The sequence below is a fragment of the Oncorhynchus gorbuscha genome, linkage group LG03 (genome assembly GCF_021184085.1).
Source record: "Oncorhynchus gorbuscha isolate QuinsamMale2020 ecotype Even-year linkage group LG03, OgorEven_v1.0, whole genome shotgun sequence".
NCBI classification, from domain to species: Eukaryota; Metazoa; Chordata; class Actinopteri; order Salmoniformes; family Salmonidae; genus Oncorhynchus; species Oncorhynchus gorbuscha.
In genome coordinates, this window is record NC_060175.1 from 87,986,088 (window position 1) to 88,007,780 (window position 21,693).

The 21,693-nt window shown below is 41.6% G+C and overlaps 1 protein-coding gene across 1 annotated transcript; it reads right to left on the reverse strand.

Moving 5' to 3' along the window:
- Window positions 1-8,012: 8,012 nt before the first annotated feature.
- LOC124032153 (serine/threonine-protein phosphatase 6 regulatory ankyrin repeat subunit C-like) lies at window positions 8,013-21,672 on the reverse strand. Its single transcript, XM_046344303.1, has 26 exons — window positions 21,494-21,672; window positions 21,122-21,208; window positions 20,543-20,621; window positions 20,258-20,328; window positions 19,944-20,144; window positions 18,618-18,705; window positions 18,269-18,411; window positions 15,782-15,994; window positions 15,465-15,543; window positions 15,174-15,371; window positions 14,249-14,366; window positions 14,067-14,135; window positions 13,716-13,856; window positions 13,555-13,617; window positions 13,293-13,404; window positions 13,101-13,172; window positions 12,751-12,952; window positions 12,486-12,573; window positions 12,140-12,257; window positions 11,732-11,951; window positions 11,499-11,586; window positions 10,930-11,013; window positions 10,601-10,746; window positions 10,332-10,414; window positions 10,005-10,179; window positions 8,013-9,814 (listed from the first exon to the last, which is right to left on the reverse strand). Exons 1-26 carry the CDS (start codon window positions 21,518-21,520, stop codon window positions 9,549-9,551), a joined length of 3,231 nt encoding a protein of 1,076 aa, XP_046200259.1. The 5' UTR covers window positions 21,521-21,672; the 3' UTR covers window positions 8,013-9,548.
- Between the last annotated feature and the right edge of the window lie 21 nt (window positions 21,673-21,693).

Here is a 21,693-nt window from a genome sequence, read left to right on the forward strand (position 1 = left end):
GTTGTACATCTAGGAATCAAATCATAACACATGACGCAGTGAATATTTATCAATAGCACTTTATTTAACACAACCAACCCTAAGCCACAATACTGAATGACAAGACCAATTGGCTGCAGAAAACCTTGTATAAAATAGATTTAGGTTCAATGTTTAAATCATTTTATTATTTTAACGTCAAAGATTGATGCAGATTAGTCCGAAATTGTGAATGAATGATACACACATCCGTAACAAATTACAATTTACATAGTTCACACAATGGAAAAACAAGGCAAAGTGCTTTTGGGATCAATTGCATTGTTGTCAACTAAAGAAATGGCTTGAGGTTTTGGAGGGACAGTGGATGGGGAGTGAGGGGATGTTCCTCTCCTTGTGTGGGAATGAGGGGCAGGGTGAGTGTGTGTCTGGTCAGAAACCAGACTTCTCACCCTGTCCTCTATCGCCATGGAATTAAAGCTAGAATCTTTAGTTCCTACATTCATTTTTGGACTTAAATTAATGTTATGGCCATTTATTATTGAAGAATAGTTTGTCATAAATTCAACGATCATACCCCATTAAAACCCCAAATATACATGTTTTATTCGTTTTACAATGTTGGTAAACAAACACTGTATAGCCTCAACATGGTTAACTATATTTTATATCATGGGTGGTCAGTCCTTGCATCCATAGCTCTGTCCATTTCTCCAGGCCCAGCCGTCAGCTTTTTACCAAAACAGAGGTGGGGTATCCGCTTTTGTTTCAATTAAGGATTCTAGCATTAAAGCTGATGCACAATGACAGTGGGAAGGCAAACACCTATCAAATTGAGTGGATTAGTGTTTCTGAAGGCATACGGCTTGAGGGGAACAAAATTCAACCTCGTACAGAATATATTAATGCATATAACCGGTCTCCACTGTTAAAAATATGATATGCAATAACTAACCCAACCAAAATTCACATTCCAGGAAGCTGTAAACATTAAGAGACTAGAGCATAACATGAAAGCAGAAGAATGGAGAAATTAGGTTTTAAAAAGACATCAGTCTGGCTTCACATCCCAGTGGTATTTTGTTGTAGAAATGCGTATCATAAATCTCATGAACACACACAATTATACATACAATCAAGCACACTTCATCAAGTTGAATTATTGTTCATGGTCAAATTCTCAGTTCCCATAGGCTATTGTGTATATATTTGTTTGTCAAAACAGGTGCAGATTAACTCTAGCTGCAATGTATGGGAGGTAGGAAAAATGCTACTATTGAAAAAGACAAGTGTATTTACATGGATAATACCATTATATGCATGAGCCTTACAGAATTAAGAAAGTGAGAGGCGTTGACTATTCATGTTAACTCAAATGTTGAAATCGCGCTACGTCATTGGTCCTGTTGCCATTGTCATCACAGGTCTAGAGCACATGCTGGTGATGGCATTTTCTACTCACAGTAGAATAGTATTTGCAGGTTTGTAAATGAGGTAAGAGTTAAATAGGGAATCTTTCCTTTCTCTGACAAACACACAGCATGTAGACTAGGCCTATGCCAGATGTCAGTTACTACTATTCAACAGCAAAGCAGTTTAGACTGTTCTGTTACCCAACAGCAAAGCTTGCAAAACTTTTGGAATGTTTAGCTGACAAACCCATTTTTTTTTTTAAGGTACATTAAAAAACCTTTTCATTGTAACTATTGATGTGCCCTGATTTAGACTCCTCCTCCTTTCCTGGTATGGGGTCCATAGTATTTACAATACATAAGCCACGGAGTGAAACGGACAACTAACCCGTAGTCGGTCTTCATCAGTTCATTCAGTTAAGGTGCTGCAGAATAAACTAAGGAATCAGCAAAGGGACCAACAAGTCACAGGATATGCCAATGAATGTATCCATTATTCTGTACTGCTTTGAGCACATTACCATCGTGTACCTCCAACGGATGGTATCAAAGAGACTATGTGAATCACCATTGTGGTCCCTTACGGATTCCAATGATAATATCTGGCCCCAGACTTCATTGTGGGTGACCGCGCATCTCAAGGCAATTCCCAATAGGAGGCTACACTCTAAGCTAATAAATGGGCAATTGGCATTGATCCTGTGCTTATTCTAAGAGTATGTCTATGTGCTTTTACAGCAAATTACTGCCAATAGTGGCAAACAATGTAAGAACATTTCCTTCCCCTGCTGGTTAAAAAGGTCATTTCAAGGGGAATGTTATTCTACAACTAATATCACAGGGCTTCTAACAATGTCAACACATTATACCCTAAGCACTAGGCTGTTCTCATGCTACTACACCTTTCATTCCCTACCTTTCATTGTCATCTATATGTCTGATTTAGACAGGCTTGGTTACTTGCCCAAAGTAACAAACATACATGTGCAACACTGTTTCTTTTAAGTAGTTGCTTGTAATAATTCTTACGTAGTTTTGTTAATGTAACCCATGGGTCACCATTTCAACACACCTCCATTATTGATACTAAAACATACATGATCAGAACAGCTGCAGAAAGCTTAACGTAACACATATTTTAAGATTAGTGAGGGGGAATGAATGGGAGGTCTCCCTTAATGTTTTCTGAAAACAAGGCATTTCATAATTCCTTTAATACACTTAATTTACGGCCAGACAATATTTAATTTGATACGGAGGAAGATGCATACATACACACCTTGACATGCAATCAAAATATTCACATTCAAGGAGATTGAATCCCAAAAATGCCTCTAACACAATACACACAGTTAATGTATCATGGTCCCCCTTATGAGAAAGCAGCTTTGATACTTGAACATCACAGTTGTAAGAATGCAGTTCTTCACATCCTAGTGCCACTTCTCTGGATGCGAAGCAGCAAGGAGGGTTTACAATCCCACTGCATTAACCAGCTACAGAAAGTTACTTGATTTTTTTACATGAGGAAGCAAATGATAAGTTTATTGCACTCGTCTTTTTCATCCACTTCAAAAGGGAGGTCAGCTTAAAAAGCGAGGATGATTCATCACGCCCTAATGCTACTAGAATACGACGCATGTTATATTAGACCACTTCAACAGAATGATCACATGCTTAACACTGCACACCGCTACTGATGAACCACTACTTTTAATAATGCAAAAACACCACACGATTACGACCAAAACATTATCATTATTACTGTTATGTACCCTAATATGACTTCACAACCTGAACTATTCTGTACAGTTAGCACATCTAAGTATAAATACATTTAAATTGATATGCTCAGACTACAGTTACTGGTAATGACTATCCAATCCCATGCTTTCCTTCTCTTTGTGACCCCCTCGTTCTAACTCTTCTTGGCTCTAACCGCCACATCTTTGCTTGGAGGTATCGTCAAAAAATATGGTTCCATGTTTGGATTTGTGCTTTCAAAATAAAAAATAAAAAAACTCCAATATTGGTGTTCAACATCAGGTATGATGGTACACTCGGATTCACCATATGACAGGACTCACGCGCAGAGATCCATAGCATGCACACGGAATAGGCCAAGAACATAAACAACAGTTGCTTATTTTATCAAACATCACAAAGGTTGAGTGTTGTTTTCAGAGAGATGTGCTCTTATTTTACATGGAATTCATAAGACTTCCGGAAGGTATAAATGGAAGACCATGCCGTAGCTACAACATTCATTTAGAAACACATGAAAAGGCACCATGCCACCTCTGTGCTGGTTATCACACAGGTTCAACTGATGGAGAACAAAATACCAAGCAAGGATGAAGGGAAAAAAATGAGACCACAAGCAGGGGGAAAGCTAGAAAAATCCTCCCATATTTACTAACCCACATTCACCAACTTGAGGGGGTAAATAATTACTGCATAGTACTCCCCCCCCCCACACTATAGATTGTGTTTTCACACTATTTTTCCTCAAGACCTTCATTGAATTACACATTTCTGCTCTTCACGTACCAGAACTTAAATCTTTAGAATCAAATTGACAACTGTTTGCATTTATAACAAGGTAGACTTTATTTTTGCCCTTTGTCTTCTCTCCAACGGGTACTTAAATTAATAGCGTTATTTGGTTTTGGAGATTTGTCAAACTGAACTAGACCGGTAATAAGTCAAATCCAATTAATGTTTTTCACTCAATGTAGCAACTATGCCAAAATCCCAAAACAATCTCAGGGAAACCTTGAGTTGTTCGCCATTAACATTGGATGTGTGCTTCCAGACACCCAAGGATATGTGTGTGCTCATCCAAAATGGCACCCTATTCTCTAAAACAGTGTACTGCTTTTGACCAAGGACCAACTTTGGTCAAAGGTTGTACACTGTGTAGAGAATACAGTACCATTTGGGATGCACACCATAATAGCAAAATCAGCAGAGATTTGATCAGTTCCACTGAGAAATGGAACTCCAGAGGGGTCACGTGTCATAACTTAGTAGGTACTGCAAGATATTGGTTCCTCTGCTTTAAAGTTAAGGCTAGGCTGTGAATGAAAATTTTACATTTTCCTTCTATGAAAGATACTTCAAGTAAGAATAGGGGCATCCATCGAGGTAAATCTATTCCCTGTTAACCACACATCTGCCAACATTAAAAACAGTTCCTATAATAATTACAAAACCAGCTATTACAAAGAAATTAACATACATTTTGATCATTATTATTATATCATTGCCGACTTGTTACAAAGTCTGTCCAATTATAAATACTTTAACAAATCTTGCATCCATTCTTTTTTCCAGACTATCATGTCTGTCCTGATTGCTTTCCTCTTCCTAGTTTCCACCGTACGATCAGTACTAAGTAGTAATGCAAACCATTAGTCACCACTGACATTCGGACCTCTATCTGTGACAGCAATGTTTCAAATCAGAGCTTAATACCATTTTTATTTTACTTTCTAACCATGGCTATCTGGGTAAATGAGTCCCAACAAACACAACAAAGAAATGAGTTACTGACCAAATATGACTATTATGCTTGAAGGCAAATAAAGGTTTCTATGGCACTAAATGGATGTAGCTAGGTGTATTTTCCTATCAATTAACGCAAAACAATTAAAGCAACTACAGCGTAGTCTAATTTTCTGTTCAAAATATATTGTAAGGCTATCTCAATGGTATTAACACAGATGAATGTTCAAACTCTCTAACCTGCTGTTTCCATTGTCAATGCATGACAAACACATAGGGACCTATAGGTATAGCTCGATCACATTCAAGAGACAAGACCCATAACAGGAAGACTAAACTTACATGACAGTTATTTCATGCTGCTACTTGGTAAATTTAATGAATGCCAGAGCAGTAGTTCAAAAGGTCAGGAGAAAATAATTGTTCCAATTTGACCCCATATTCACATTTGCCAGTGAAGTCATGGGTCATATTTGGAGTCAGTGTGTACATTCCATGTTCTCGGAATTTATCTTTTTGTTTTTTAATCCAATGTACTTTGGCAAATAAGGCCTTAACTGTGACCTAAGATTTGCACAATAACTCAATTGTAAGTCGCTCTGGATAAGAGCATCTGATAAATTACTAAAATGCTTTGTTGGATTAGCTTAAATACAGTAGAAGGCAGTGCAATATTTGTGCTGCACACATTGTTCACACGCTCTTTATTGCTACAAATGAGAAATGTCCCATTTAATTGTTTCTTTAAAGTCAGAAGAATGATCTCAAGCTCCTTTATAATGAGTTCTCTGTCAAGCAATGGAACACATATATATGGATAGAGGTCCAGATGGGATATATGCAGGAGAACTGGTGCCATCTGCTGGACAAGGGCATTGCAAGAAGAAAACTATTTCTGACCTGCTAGCCAGACACACCTGCTGTTGGATTATTGATGTAATCAGTGTCTGTTATACAACATACAGATGTTGCTCAATGTGGAGTCATGGGAGGAGGATGCAAGCATGGTGAAAACAAGCCTAACTAATTCACTGGACTAACCAGAAGGACTGGCATCGAACAAACCACATTGTGATAACTGGATTTTGGACCATGTGTGGACGACTGACCATTTTAGACCCTGAGAGTTTTGAAGTTAAATCTGTCAATTAAGCAACAGTACATACATACCTTGCAATCTTTGCCATGACCTGTTTTGCACCTCTTCTCTCCCACAAAGCAGACTTGCTCATGTAGCTACAACACATATGCACTATTCAGAGTGATAATGCACACGAAGACACTGAACGTGTTAAAGTGCATAACTACCTCAATAAGTGCCTTGGATCAGGGTTGAATGAATAACTATAGAACTGTATGCATATCACAAAATGTCAATATGACTTGCATGTTATCAATCCATGTGATATGCTTACTGGCTCCACACAGCCTGAGACTATTAACTGTTTACACATGACACCAAAGACTAAAACACTCCCTTTGTTCCTCCTCTACCCCAGACAACACAGAACACCGACTGTTGGGCACCACATGACTTGTTAGTCCATTAGATTAGGTCCTCATCTTTATCATCCAGAAAGAACTAAGGCATGTCATTTAGCCATCATCAAGAGATGTTATGGTGAAGCATCAAATAAATATGTAAATTAGTCCGGAATCTGTGAAATGTAGCTGTCCACTGATGATGCAATAGAAATGGTAGTGTAAAAAATATTTAAATTAAGTTGAGCAATGAGCTCCAGTGGTCTGATACAATCTACAATGTAGTACCACCAGACAAGATACACGTGTAACAAAAGGAATACCACGTAGCAAAAAGGAATTACACTTTTTGGCTTTACTAAAAACACAAGTACTACTACTGCCCATATGAGTGTAACATTTGTTTTTTCAGTTCATTCCTACAGTAACCCTGCCAACCTACCGGGCTTTCAATTATCTCTAGTAAGTCATGACTTCTATCTGGAGACATGACCAATCAAGCCCAACCAAGGAATCCTCTTCTTACCAGATTCACAGGTCTAATTAAGTGGGTGAGATCCTAGGGTTCGTCTTATTTTGCCATCCTGCATTCATACTGCCAAGATGTCATATGGTTCTAAATGAGATGCCATGGTGGCAATCAATTTAAATGTTTTCTTGGCACAGAAAAATGCCTTGACACAGCAACTACAGTCTTTAGTCTAGAACAGATCATGTCCATGTAGCTAGGCCTAGTGTCAGAACTAAAATAAAGTGATCAAACAAGATTACCAAGGAAACAAAAGCCCTTGAGACTATGATTGTCTTTTCAATAACGTTCAAATGCCAGAAAGTAAATATTGCTTATATTATACAAAAACGAAAGAGCATTTCAATCTCATACTAGGACTGACCATTGTACTAGTCAAGATACAAGCGTTGAGAGGAACAGTGGTATTGCTCCATCTCTTAATTTCTGAAGAACACCAAACAAAAATATTAAACGCAACATGTAAAGTGTTGGTCCCATGTTTCATGAGCAGAAAAATGAGATCCCCAAAATGTTCCAATCGCACAAAAAGTATTCCTCAATTTTTGGGCACAAATTTGTTTACATCCCTGTTAGTGAGCATTTATTCTTTGCTAACATAATGCATCCAACTGACCGGTGTGGTATATCAAGAAGCTGATTAAACAGCATGATCATTACACATGTGCACCTTGTGCTGGGGACAATAAAAGTCCATGAAAATGTGCAGTTGTGTCACACAACACAATGCCACAGATGTTTTTTCAGGGACTGTGCAATTGGCATGCTGACTGCAGGAATGAGCTGTTGCCAGAGAATTTAATATTAACTTCTCTACCATAAGCCACCAACATTGTTTTAGAGAATTTGGCAATATGTCCAACCGGCCTCACAACTACAGACCACGTGTAACCATCTCAGCCCAGCACCTCCACATTTGGGTTCTTTACCTGCGGTATCGTCTGAGACCACACGTTGATGTCAACGTTGTGAACAAAGTGCCCCATGGTGTTGGTGGGGTTATGGTATGGCAGGCATAAGCTACGGACAACGAACACGATTGTATTTTATCGATGGCAATTTGAATACACAGAGACAGCGTGACTAGATCCTGAGGCCCATGGGGTGCCATATCTCAAGAATCTGTACACAATTCCTGGAAGCTGCAAAATGTCCCAGTTCTTCCATGACCTGCATACTCACTAGACATGTCACCCATTGAACATGTTTGGGATGCTCTGGATCTGTACACCCAGTCATAAAATCCACAGATCGGGGCCTAATGAATTGATTTAAATTGACGGATTTCCTTATATGAACTGTAAAATATGAATTTATATGACCTCAGTAAAATCTTTGAAATTGTTGCATGTTGCATTTATATTTTTGTTCAGTATAAATTCAATTTCAGATTGACCAAGGCCAAATTTGGGGAAATAATCCCATTCAATGTACCAAAGTCTTTAGAGAATGATAAAAAAAAGAGAAATCAATTGAAATGGCTGGTTAAGATGACTGAGCAGTAATCTCAGAATACAAGAGAAAGTGCTCACAATACAAGAGGCTTCACTGAGGTGCAATGGGGCGAGCCCGCTCCCAAAGGCAAACTAAATAACCAAGGCCTCATTGCTACTACTCTCCCTGTCTAATCGTTCAGCAGCTGCAAAATTATTTATCGAGGTATCTCAAGATCGATCTATCGTCTTTCTCTATACAGTACATCTCAAATAAATATTTTTGTTTTGCCATAGTAGTGATGATCACCTTTGGTCATAACTGATATGCTTTGAACCACATTCTAGCTTAGTAAACACAAAACTGTGTTGTAGACAATACTTCAGCATTGAGAATAAATTGATGCTAAAATCTCAACCTGAGCACTGTACTCCTTTGCAAGGAGACATGCTTACATATACATTTTTCAAACTTTAGCAGCTCTATGAAATTGACAAACTATTTTAGGCTAAAAGTTTAAATATAGGCTACTACACAAGGTACATATTATAATCATTTTTAAAAAAAAGTCAGAATAGATATATTTTAGCATTGCACTCTTGGGCAGGACTTCCTTCTGTATGGTTCCTTCATCAAGTCCTCTACCCTACTTTAACCCGTTTGATCATTCTCCTTTGGGGAAGGCTGTGCATTCCTATTCAAGGCCACCACTACTAGTCCTAGTTTCTGATATAATATTAAATACTGAATGATAATGAGAAGTGACTAAACAAGAGACTACAAACAAACACAAAAAGGAGAATAAAAAGTCCTTTAAGCTGTCAGTCATTTTTCTGTGCTGACAAGTACCTATTTGCGGGACATTTTTTTAAAGGGATTGATTATTTAGATGATTTTTGTGGTTGGTTATTAGCAACCATTTAGGGACAAACAGCGGTATTCCAGTGACATTACAGAAAGAGAGATCAGTCTCTCTGCGTTAAGCACTAACTACTACAGAGCTGAGATAGATTCTGTGGGCTCTATTTGCATATAGGTTTGACTGCACTTCAGGAGAAGACCATACGCGCACACATGTAGGTGGGTGTACTCAAGGGAGTCACCCTGTGGTGGTGGTTGTAGTGGTGTCAGATTGTAGGTGTAGGATGACCTCACTCAGAAAGGCACCCGTCCAGGCCGATGGCGGCGCCATGGTGGTCTTTGACTTAGCCGTGGTGATGGTGAAGGCTTCCGTTGGGCAGGGGTGTGCAGGCTGCGGTGATGCCGCAGTGCTTCAGTAGGTTGAGACCGGGGGAGATGGAGGAGGAGACAGAGATGGAGGAGACAGAGATGGAGGTGCAGGGGCAGGAGGAAGAGGAGCAGGAGCACGAGGAAGGGTCCAGAGATGGGAAAGGCTTCATGGTAGAGAGGATCAGAGCCAGGCAGTCAGCCACATCCTTGTTGGGGGCGCAGGCCAGGGCTGGAGTGTGGCCTGGTCAACAACAAAAACACCATCAGACCAGATAGGCCATAGACAACAGCTTTCTAGTGTCTGTGGTCTATGCTCGAGGAGGAGAAAAAGGCCTAAGTAAGTAACAATCAGAAATCAATAAGAAAGCCCATAGCATTATGTTAAAATGAAGACAAGGTTTTGAGAAAGATGGAATAGTGTCTCTCCTTACCCTCCTCATCCACTGCCAGCACTGTGGCTCCTCGACTCAGCAGTGCCTGGACCACGGTGGCCATACCGTTGCGTGCTGCTAGATGCAGGGGCATTTGCAGTGCAGCGTTGGTTGCATTGACGAGGGTAGCGTTATGGATCTCCCCCAGAATCAGCAGGGCACACATCTCATGAGCCTGCAAGACAAATACAGAAACATGCTTACATCAACCATCATCAATACATGCACTTCATTAATCTCCGTTCATCAGAGAGGTGCTGAAAGCTTGAATGCTATGTTATGCTCCATTTCTTTCCGAGCTCTGATGATATTGTGAGGGCTGCTTACCTTGCTGCAGGCCAGATGCAGGGCAGTGTTTCCATTGTCGTCCAGCAGTGTCAGGTCAGCCTTGGCCCGTTGCAGGAGGATGGCTGGGGACACCAGGGGAGAATCAAGAGATAAATTAAACAAGATTCCTCTTTACAAATCTACCCAACACATAATGAATTCACTCCAATCAAGTGGTAGTTCATTCTTCTTCAGAGACTGATGAGAGAGAATCTGCTAAACTCTATCCTTTATCAAAACATCAACGAAAATGTGTTCCGTAGACTTACCCACGGTGCCACTCTGTCCATTGTCAGCAGCAACCATGAGAGCAGAGCGTCCGGTGTGGTCCACGGCGTTGATCTCAGCGCCGTGGCGTAGGACCAGCTGCAGCCCCGACACGTCCTCGGCGCACGCTGCGGCATGAAGCGGGGTCCTACAGGCAAAGAGAGGCAGCCTGACCTTGGTGAAGTCAGTCTCGCATGACAATGAAACAGGAGATCAAATCTGGAGTCCACACTGAGCGCAGAGGTACAGCACAGAAGACATACCAATGAAACAGGAGATACCCAAGTAAACATCTAGTAAGGTAATGACACCTTGCCCTCAATTGACTTACCTTCCTTTAGTATCCCTGGTGTTAACCATCTGTACACCAGCAGATTCCAACAGCATCTCTGCAGCTCCACTACGGCCATTCATTCTGCAGCATCACACAACATCAAAAGATCACCACAAAGACGGGTTGACTGATAACGTCACAAAAGAGATGCGCACGTCGATGTGGCCGGAAGGCGTGCGTTGTTACGATTCTGAAAGGTCAGATAACTAGCAACAATGACAAGAAGCTGCCCTGTGGGGAATGATTGGGGGCTCGTTTCATCATTATTGATACCATGTCTTGTTTTGAGGTGTATTGACTGATGTCTATGCTAATATGGCTAAAATTAGCTCGCTAGCAAACCAACAATTGTAACGATGTATTTGAGACAAGTGCTCATTGTGCAAATGTATTTATGTTTTCAATAAACATTTGGAGACTAAATATAGTTCACGTTGTCAACAGTCTAAGCCAACCATGTCAAGTTGTTGCTAAACAACCAACCCGTTTATAGAACCCATCATTACTGATCCTTTCCCAAACACATTGTATTATCATGTTTAAAACATTGATTAGAGAATACTCACAGAGCACAGTGCAATGGGGTAAAGCGGTTTCCCTCCTGGCTATTACATGTTTTGTGTTCAAGTAAAACCTCCAAACAGCCTTCATGCCCTGATAGGAGGAAAAAAAGTGTGTTCATTTGAATTACAAAGACACTACAAAACAAACTGTTTTCCCCCCACATTTCATTTATACATGTAATATACACCCTTCTTGAAAGAGGGTGTTTTGGGATGTAACCAATAACCACGCAGACCTTGGTAGGCGGCCCAGTGTGACGGCGTGTACTCTTCGTGGTCCAATAGGGAGTCCAGAGGATCGGAGCGCGTGGCGGCACGCAGCAGACTGGCCAGGATGTCAGTGTAGCGGTGGGAGGCAGCGTAATGCAGGGGGGTACGACCCTGGCCGTCCCGACACAGGGCAGATGCCTCGTGATCCAGCAGGGCTGTCACACAGTCCTCACGGCCCACCACCGCCTATGGGACAGGTTACAAAGAGTTACACAGCTATATTTCTAACTTTTACAGTGTTTTAATAATTATTTCAAACTAATGTTGCAGTGTTCCTCTGTACCGCACAACAACCAGACAGGCTAGGTGTAGCTGAAGAATTTGACCTTTTTCTCAGCTGAGTAATGTGAAAAGCCTCTAGGCGTGTAGCTCACCCCTCTGTGCAAGGCTGTGCTGCCCCCCTTGTCCTTGGCGTCAGGCCAGGCCCCCTTCTCCAACAGCAGGTGGACACAGTCTGTGTGGCCACCTAGCACGGCCAGCATCAGAGGGGTCCTGAGGAGGAAGACAGGGAAGACCACACCCACACAGTCATTTATATTACAACGTCAACAACAACGCATTCTAGCAGACAGGATGTGCGATTCTGTAAATCTTCCGTGAACAACCTAAACTGTTTTGCTAACACTGTATCTATATGTAGTTATTAAAAGTAAATAACAACACGTTTACATTACAAAAACAAAGTTTCCTGCCAGGTAGCAAGAAAGAGAGACCACTCACTGTCCCTGTGTGTCTGTGACATTGGTAAGGTCTGCCTCCTCCCCGCTTTCCACCAGCATGTGGAGACATTCCGTGTGGCCGTTGGCAGCTGATATGAAACAAATATTCAATCACATATTCAACCCTGACTGCTTTGTTTCTAAGCTATTCTATACTTGCTAATATTGAACAATATACAGGGACACATACTTGCATGTATTCATTACACATGGCAAATAAACTAACTAATTTCAACCCACATCTGGTTCTGAGGGGGGGACCGTACCTGCGACGTGTAGAGGGGTCCACATGTGTCTGTTCTCGTTGAGGAGGCAGGAGGCCCCCTGGGCTAGCAGGACCTCTACACAGCGGGCGTAACCTCTCTGGGAAGCCAAGTAGAGCACAGAGCGGCCCGAGGCATCTTGCACATCTACGTAGGCAGCAGTCTCTGTCAGCACACTCAGCGCCTGCCAGTGGCCATTATCAGCCTGAGGGGGAGAGGAGATGGGATACGACAGGAAGCTGTCATGTTTTGGCTGCTCTATATGAACAAGGCATCTTCTCCATACGAAACACACACTCAGTCTCAAGCCACAAAGTAACAGAGAGGATTTTAGGAATGAAAAGCACACTTACAGCTAAATGCAACGGACTCACTGGAATACTGCTCTCAATGTCTCCTAGGGCATTAAAGGACATTTCCAGGAGCTAAAGGGACAAGAGTTATAATGTAATATGATCCACAGATACAGCAAAGTCATGATGAAAAACAATTTACCTAAATGGCTGGAGCTATACAAGTTACTGAACACAAACAGAAGGACTTACCAGTTCCAGGTTCTGCTTGTTGCCGTGGGAAGCAGCATAATGAACAGCACTGTAACCTTTAGAGTTGACCAGGGATGGATCTGCACCGTTGTCCAACAGATGCTCCAAGCAACTAGTAACAAAAACAGACAAAAGCCACATTCAAGTAGGGGTCATGAAATAAACAACACATTTTGAGTTCTTTAAGCGGATCTTTAAATCAGTAGAAAATTATACAAATTTTTAAAAGATACAAAATAATGGTTGCAGACAGTAAACTAACAAATAGGACTCCTTATCTCCATCCTCCTCGCTCTGAAGAGTCCCAGGGAAATGTCGGTCCATTCTGGAAGTGCAGAATGAACACGTTTATTCACAAATTCAACACAGCTATGTTTCCTGAAAGCTTCTTGGTGTATTTGTCGATGGAGTGCGAGTTCCTACCTGCAGAAGGCCTGGGAGGCAGCAGAGTAGTGCAGGGGAGTGCAGCCTGTACGGTCTGGCTCATTGACCTCAGCGCCAGCACTCACTAGGGTCACAGTGCATTGGTACCTCCCATTAGCAGCTGCATAGTGCAACGGAGTCCTGAGAGACCAAGAGAAGGCCCAACTAATAATCAGTGCATCAATCAAATGTATTCATAAAGTACTTTTTACAATAGCTGTTCAGAAAGAGCTTTTACAGTACCCAGGTGATCTCAAATTACTGACTATTCCATATAATATTACTATCTCGTACTCACACCAGCATGAGTACAAACACAGACAAAGAAAATAATCAGTGGCAAAAACTCACCTTCCCGATTGGTCCCTCTGATTCAAGTCAGTACCACTGCTTAAGAGCAAGTTGAGACATTCAACGTTTCTGTCAGCAGCGGAGAAGTGAGTAATAAGATGATGAGAATGACAGACTCATTTGGGTATATTATCCAATAGTTCAGAATGGGTCAAGTTTTGGAGTGTGATTCTGTGTCTTACCCTCCAGAAGCAGCAGCATGTAGACAGGTCCTTCCAAAGTTGTCTGGAGTGTTTATGTCAAACCCGGCTGATAGTACGTGCTCCTTACTCATAGATGAAACAATACTGTACAGCTGACCTGAGGGGAGAGGAAGAGGCAACCAGGAGTGATCCATCAAATACAGATATAATGTACATTACCGTTCAAAAGTTTGCGGTCACTTAGAAATGTCCTTGTTTTTGAAAGGAAAACACTTTTTTTGTCCATTTAAAATAACATCAAATTGATCAGAAACAGTGTAGACATTGTTAATGTTGTAAATGACTATTGTAGCTGGAAACTGCAGTTTTTTAAATGGAATATCTACATAAGGGTACAGAGGCCCGTTATCAGCAACCATCACTCCTGTGTTCCAATGGCACGTTGTGTTAGCTAATCCAAGTTTATAATTTTAAAAGGCCAATTTATCATTAGAAAACCCCTTTGCAATTGTTAGCACAGCTGAAAAATGTTGTTCTGATTAAAGAAGCAATAAAACTGGCCTTCTTTAGACTAGTTGAGTATCTGGAGCATCAGCATATGTGGGTTTGATTACAGGCTCAAAATGGCCAGAAACAAAGACTTTCTTCTGAAACAAAAGGGTTTTCAAATTATCAACTAACCCTTTAAAATGATAAACTTGGATTAGCTGACACAATGTGCCATTGGAACACAGGAGTGATGGTTGCTGAAAAATGGCTTCTGTACGCCTATGTAGACATTCCTAAATCAGCCATTACCAGCTACAATAGTCATTTACAACATTAACAATGTCTACACTGTATTTCTGATCAATTTGATGTTATTTTAAAATGGACAAAAAAAAGTGTTTTCCTTTCAAAAACAAGGACATTTTATAAGTGACCCCAAACATTTGAACGGTAGTGTATGTATGGAAGTACCAACCTGAGGAGAGTAGCTTGCGACAACAGTCTGAAAACCCATAGAGCACAGCCAGGTGCAGCGGGAACATCCCATGAATCCCTTGTCTGGCTGTATCTGCACCGTTGGTCATCAGAGTACTGATCAGTAGTTCATGGCCGTACTTAGCAGCAACATGGAGGGGGGTATTGCCATATTTATCCACACTGTCAATCTCTCCACCTAACAACAAACATAGAATCAGAGACCCAGTGGGACAGGACTTGTATAAAGCATCCTAACATGTCATTCAGTTAGAGGGGTTGTCATGGTTACCATTTTGGATGAGGATCTGAGAGCGTGTGAAGCGTCCATGAATGGCTGCCATGTGCAGGGGGCTCTTCCCTGCATTACTCTAGCGAAGGGAGAAGAGAAATATGACAAACTATTCTGGCAGAGAACAGAAATCCTCCCATCGCCACCCATTAAACAACATCTAAGGCTACTGATTGCATTAGCCTCAGAGTAGAGCTGCTGATCTCGGATCAGTTTTTCATTTTAGACCATAATGAATAAGATTACATGGACAGGTGGGGACATAATCCGAGATCAGTATTCCTACTCATTGACACTTTATGAATAAGGGCACAGACCTGCTGGTTGACGTCGGCCCCATTGTTGACCAGCAGCTCCAGGCAGAGGGCCCCGTTGGTGGACACAGCAGCCAGGTGCAGTGGGGTATAGCCACTCCTGTTGGGCTGGTTGACGTTAGCTCCTTGGTTCACCAGCTCATTGGCCACAGCCTCTTGGCCTGTGTAGCAGGCCACATGCAGAGCAGTGTTCCCAAAGGCATTAGGCTCATCCAGCTGAAAGAGTACAAGATCACACAAGACATAAGGAGCTAGCTAAGCAACAAACAAACAAACAAACACATGAAGGCGGAAGTTTACATAAACTGATTTTAATGACTCCAACCTAAGTGTATCATCCACTCCACAAATGTCTTGTTAACAAACTTTAGTTTTGGCAAGTCATTTAAGACATCTACTTTGTGCATGACAAGTCATTTTTCCAACAATTGTTTACAGACAGATTATTTCACTTATACAGTGCCTTGCGAAAGTATTCGCCCCCCTTGAACTTTGCGACCTTTTGCCACATTTCAGGCTTCAAACATAAAGATATAAAACTGTATTTTTTTGTGAAGAATCAACAACAAGTGGGACACAATCATGAAGTGGAACGACATTTATTGGATATTTCAAACTTTTTTAACAAATCAAAAACTGAAAAATTGGGCGTGCAAAATTATTCAGCCCCCTTAAGTTAATACTTTGTAGCGCCACCTTTTGCTGCGATTACAGCTGTAAGTCGCTTGGGGTATGTCTCCATCAGTTTTGCACATCGAGAGACTGATATTTTTTCCCATTCCTCCTTGCAAAACAGCTCGAGCTCAGTGAGGTTGGATGGAGAGCATTTGTGAACAGCAGTTTTCAGTTCTTTCCACAGATTCTCGATTGGATTCAGGTCTGGACTTTGACTTGGCCATTTTTGAACCATTCCATTGTAGATTTTGCTTTATGTTTTGGATCATTGTCTTGTTGGAAGACAAATCTCCGTCCCATGTTTAAAGCTTGGGAAATCTTTTTGTATCCAAATCCGGCTTTAAACTTCTTCACAACAGTATCTCGGACCTGCCTGGTGTGTTCCTTGTTCTTCATGATGCTCTCTGGGCTTTTAACGGACCTCTGAGACTATCACAGTGCAGGTGCATTTATACGGAGACTTGATTACACACAGGTGGATTGTATTTATCATCATTAGTCATTTAGGTCAACATTGGATCATTCAGAGATCCTCACTGAACATCTGGAGAGAGTTTGCTGCACTGAAAATAAAGGGGCTGAATAATTTTGCACGCCCAATTTTTCAGTTTTTGATTTGTTAAAAAAGTTTGAAATATCCAATAAATGTCGTTCCACTTCATGATTGTGTCCCACTTGTTGTTGATTCTTCACAAAAAAAATACAGTTTTATATCTTTATGTTTGAAGCCTGAAATGTGGCAAAAGGTCGCAAAGGGGGCCGAATACTTTCGCATGGCACTGTAATTCCCTGTATCACAATTCCAGTGGGTCAGAAGTTGACTGTACCTTTAAATAGCTTGGAAAATTCCAGAAAATTATGTCATGTCCATCATTTGAGTCAATTGGAGGTGTACCCATGGATGTATTTCAAGGCCTAACTTCAAACTCAGTGCCTCTTTGCTTGACATCATGGGAAAATCAAAAGAAATCAGCCAAGACCTCAGAAAAGAAATTGTAGACCTCCACAGGTCTGGTTCATCCTTGGGAGCAATTTCCAAACGCCTGAAGGTACCATGTTCATCCGTACAAACAATAGTACGCAAGTGTAAACACCATGGGACCACGCAGCCGTCATACCACTGAGGAAGGAGACGCCTTCTGTCTCCTAGAGATTAATGTACTTTGATGCGAAAAGTGCAATTCAATCCCAGAACAACAGCAAAGGACCTTGTGAAGATGCTGGAGGAAACAGGTACAAAAGTATCTATAAAACGATTCCTATATCAACTTAACCTGAAAGGCCGCTCAGCAAGGAAGAAGCCACTGCCATAAAAAAAGCCAGACTATGGTTTGCAACTGCACATGGGGACAAAGATCGTACTTTTTGGTGAAACAAAAATAGAACTATTTGGCCATAAATACCATCGTTATGTTCGGAGGAAAAACGGGGGAGGCTTGCAAGCCGAAGAACACCATCCCAACTGTGAACCACGGGGGTGGCAGCATCATATTGTGGGGTGCTTTGCTGCAGGAGGGACTGGTGCACTTCTACAGGAGCTCACCCCCTATAATCATTTTAAAGCCAGGGTAAAATCTTTGGTGGAAAATGAATTGGGCGGCAGTCAATGGTTTGACCCCTAGCTGAACCGCTCCTCCCAAAACCAATGTGCCTATTCAAATGTGTCAGATGTTTTTTTTTAATGTAGTACTTTGTGTTGTAAATGTTTGAAACTTTGTGTACTGCTATATTGGCCAGGTTTCTCTTGTAAAAGAGATGTTTCATCTCAATGAGACTAACCTGGTAAAATAAATACAATTGGACCTCTACACTCACCTCAGCCCCGAGCCTCAGTAGGTACTTGACTATGTCAATGTGTCCGCTGGCAGCGGCAGCATGGAGAGGGGTGTAGCCCTGCTTGTCCTTGCAGCCCTTGTCTGCACTCCGAGACACTAGCAGCTTCAACACCTCCAGATGCCCTATAAGTCACATAGGAGAGGCAGTGTGAGTACTGTTTTAATGTCACCCTCTAGTGAGGAGTACATCCATAATGTTCACCCAACTTAAAATTGGGAAACACTGAATATTTATCACCTGCCATTCAAGCTAGTTCTATGAAATTCTGATAATTCGGTACTCTAAGAAAATCACGTTAAGAGTTTTCCCAGTGCAGAGTCCAACTCACCTAAGTACGCTGCCCAGTGGATAGGCTGTCTCTCTCTCTTATCATTGGTACTCAAGTTGGCCCCTTTATTCAGCAGCAACTTCACCATCTGAGGACAGACAAGAGGAAAAATTACATATAAACAGAGTTTCATTATTCACTAAAGCATCTCAGAGTAGGCATGCTGATCTATAACCAGGTTTTCCTTCAAAATTATAATGAACAAGATGGGAGAACTGATCCTAGAGTTGGATGGTGGTTGGAAGAGCGCGCTTACTTGAAATGGAAAAGCGTTGCGGTAGCTTTTGATGAAGAATAACATGAAGATGAAGCAGCTGCTTTATAAGTGGGATGCAGTGTTGAGTGCTACAATCAAAGGGGTTCGTGCTGATTGTGCACAACCTCGTCAGTTGTGTACAACTGAAGGCCTTCAACTGAAATGTGTCTTCTGCATTTAACCCAACCCCTCTGAAGTAGTGGTATGTGTTAATTGTAGGAGTGCCCATGGGGCTGGGGATCAGAAAAGTCCTGTGCGAGAGAGGTAGGTTGATGTTTCCAGGGTTAGAGTAGTGTAGAAGTTGTCACATGCTGATGCAGTGAATTAAGTAGAGGAAGATGGGTCAATGGGGAGGGATCCTGAGAGGAGTGGTGTGAGTAGTGGGGAGGCAGGTAGCCTAGTGGTTAGAGCGTTGGGTCAGTAATCGTAAGGTTGCTAGATCAAATCTCTGAGCTGACAAGGTAAAAATCTGTCATTCTGCCCCCGAACAAGGCAGTTAACCCACTGTTCCTAGGCTGTCAATGTAAATAAGAATTTGTTCTTAACTGATTTGCCTAATAAAGGTTTATAAAAATAATTGTAGATATGAACCAGTACAGAGGGATAAAACAAGTAATATATGTTTCAGTAAGATTGGATTTTTGGCATTTACAGCAATGGTTATCAACTGTACTGCAGGGATGGAACATAAGTTGCAGAAAATAGAGGTTTTGGTGGCAGCTGCAGAGAGGTATTGGGGTGTGCGAGATTTGACATCAGAAGAGTTACAGGGTGTGTTAAGTGGTGGTGTCCCATCCTTTCAGGTAGTTGGCCTGAAGTAGGACTAAATCGATTTAAATAGTGGAGTAGGGTGGGATTTTTTTGTGAGTAGTGTAGTATTTGTTTTAAAAAATTCAAGCAAAGTATAAGGGAGTTTTACTCCAGTCTAGTAGGTGGCGGTAATGCAACATATTGGATGCCAACCGCCTTTAAACCTCATCAAAGAACTGATCTTAGATCAACAGCTCCACCCTGAAATGGTTTGTAAAAACAGCCCTGTTCCAAAAGCACACAGTATTTCCAGCCCTCACCTCCATGTATCCGCTCTGAGCAGCGTGGTGCAAGGCGGTTCTGCCAGTGCGGTCTGCCATGTTCAGATTGCTCAGCTGGGGGAGCAGGGCCTCTGCACAGCGCGTGGCTCTATTGGCAGCTGCAACATGCAGTGGAGTCTGCCAGAACTTGTCTCGTGCATTGGCCTCTGCTCCCTGCCGCAGAAGTAGCCCCACTGCCCTCTGAAGAGAGAAGAAATCAAACTGGGCTTGAGAAAACACTTATTGTCAACACCCAAACAGTACCAAACATTGATACAGTGCTTTATAGTCTTCACATGAGCAACACTGCTTACTTCATTCCGGGAGGCAGCAGCTCTGTGCAATGGAGTTAACCACACATGGTCCTTAGCATTTACATTTGCACCTATGAGAGTGTACAAAACAAGGAGCAATATTAGAGGGCCTTGACAAGTACGGTTGAGTCATTTATTTCAAGTTTCAGACTAATGAACAGACACTACACATTGTTACTACAACTGTACATAGACCAAAAACCACTTTTCATTGCAAATATAGCAGGTCAGGCGTGGAGAGTTCTGTTTAGTTAACAATGGTTGGTCAATTTTGGTCACAATCACCTGCATTGATGAGGAGGTCCATTATATGAACATCCCCCAAACAGGCAGCAGCATGTAGTGCTGTACGGCGCTCTTGGTCCTGTGGGAAAAGTTAAGACAAATGAACCATCTACATTAAGACGCAAAATCCATCTCCCTCTTACACTGGCAGCCACAAATAAGTATATTGATGAGATACTGGGCAGGCAGGTAGCCTAGTGGTTAGAGCGTTGGACTAGTAACCTAAAGGTTGCAAGATCGAATCCCAAGCTGACAAGGTAACAATCTGTCGTTCTGCCCCTGAAATGTATTAGCCCACTGTTCCTAGGCTCTCATTGAAACTAAGAATGTGCTCTTAACGGACTTGCCTAAAAAAAAAAGCCTTTAGGCCTTCTGTTCACATTCTACTGTTTGTAGATATATAAATGAGGTTTTAGGGAAATACAAAAGAATAACCTAATCACTTGAATTGGGAAAAGGATCCACCTGGCACCCCTCTACTTGCAATAACTGGAGAAATGTTGAGATACAGTAGCTAGCTTACGTTACAATATCAACACACAATAAACCAGAGCCAGTGCTGTGGCACCACAAACATACCAGTGCATTGACGTCCTCTTTCTTGTTGTGCAATAGTAGTTGAATTTCATCAGCATTTCGATTAAAAACTGCTTGGACCAGTGGAAGCTGGAGACAAGCACAAGAGAACGTCAGACTGTGTGGTTAGCAAGGAATCGCAGCTAGTTAACGTAAGCTAAGTGAACCGTTGGCAGACAGCATCAGGCCGCGCCGAGGTTTAGCTAACAATCCTACGACACATTGCTTGCATTTACTTGCATCAGTAACGTTATGGAACTGATCAACTTTCAGGAAAATGCAATCAAAACATTTGATTAGCTAACTAGCCAGCCAAATAGCCAGGCTTTTCATCTAACGTTAGCTAGTTAGCATGCTAACTACTTGCTAGATCACCTGGTCTGTAATATTGTGTACTCCCATCTCCCAAAGTCAGCCAGGACGGAGCTCCTTCATTAGAGTGGAACTGCAAGGTATATTAAACGATTAACTCATGTAGATTGTTAGTTATTAATACGAAAGTTCGTAATCTGTGTTTGCTGTCCGTCTCTGCTTGATGTTTGTTTGTTAGTTATTTCTGCTATCACGCACATGCG

Bases quoted from the DNA above. Each gene is read 5' to 3' on its own strand.
- LOC124032153 (XM_046344303.1), bottom strand. From the start codon at position 21,520: ATGGGAGTACACAATATTACAGACCAG. The intron at 20,622-21,121 runs GTATGTTTGTGG...CTTTTCCCACAG, and splicing joins AAGAGGACGTCAATGCACTG to GACCAAGAGCGCCGTACAGC. The intron at 10,415-10,600 runs GTAAGTCTACGG...TGGTGTCCCCAG, and splicing joins TGGACAGAGTGGCACCGTGG to CCATCCTCCTGCAACGGGCC.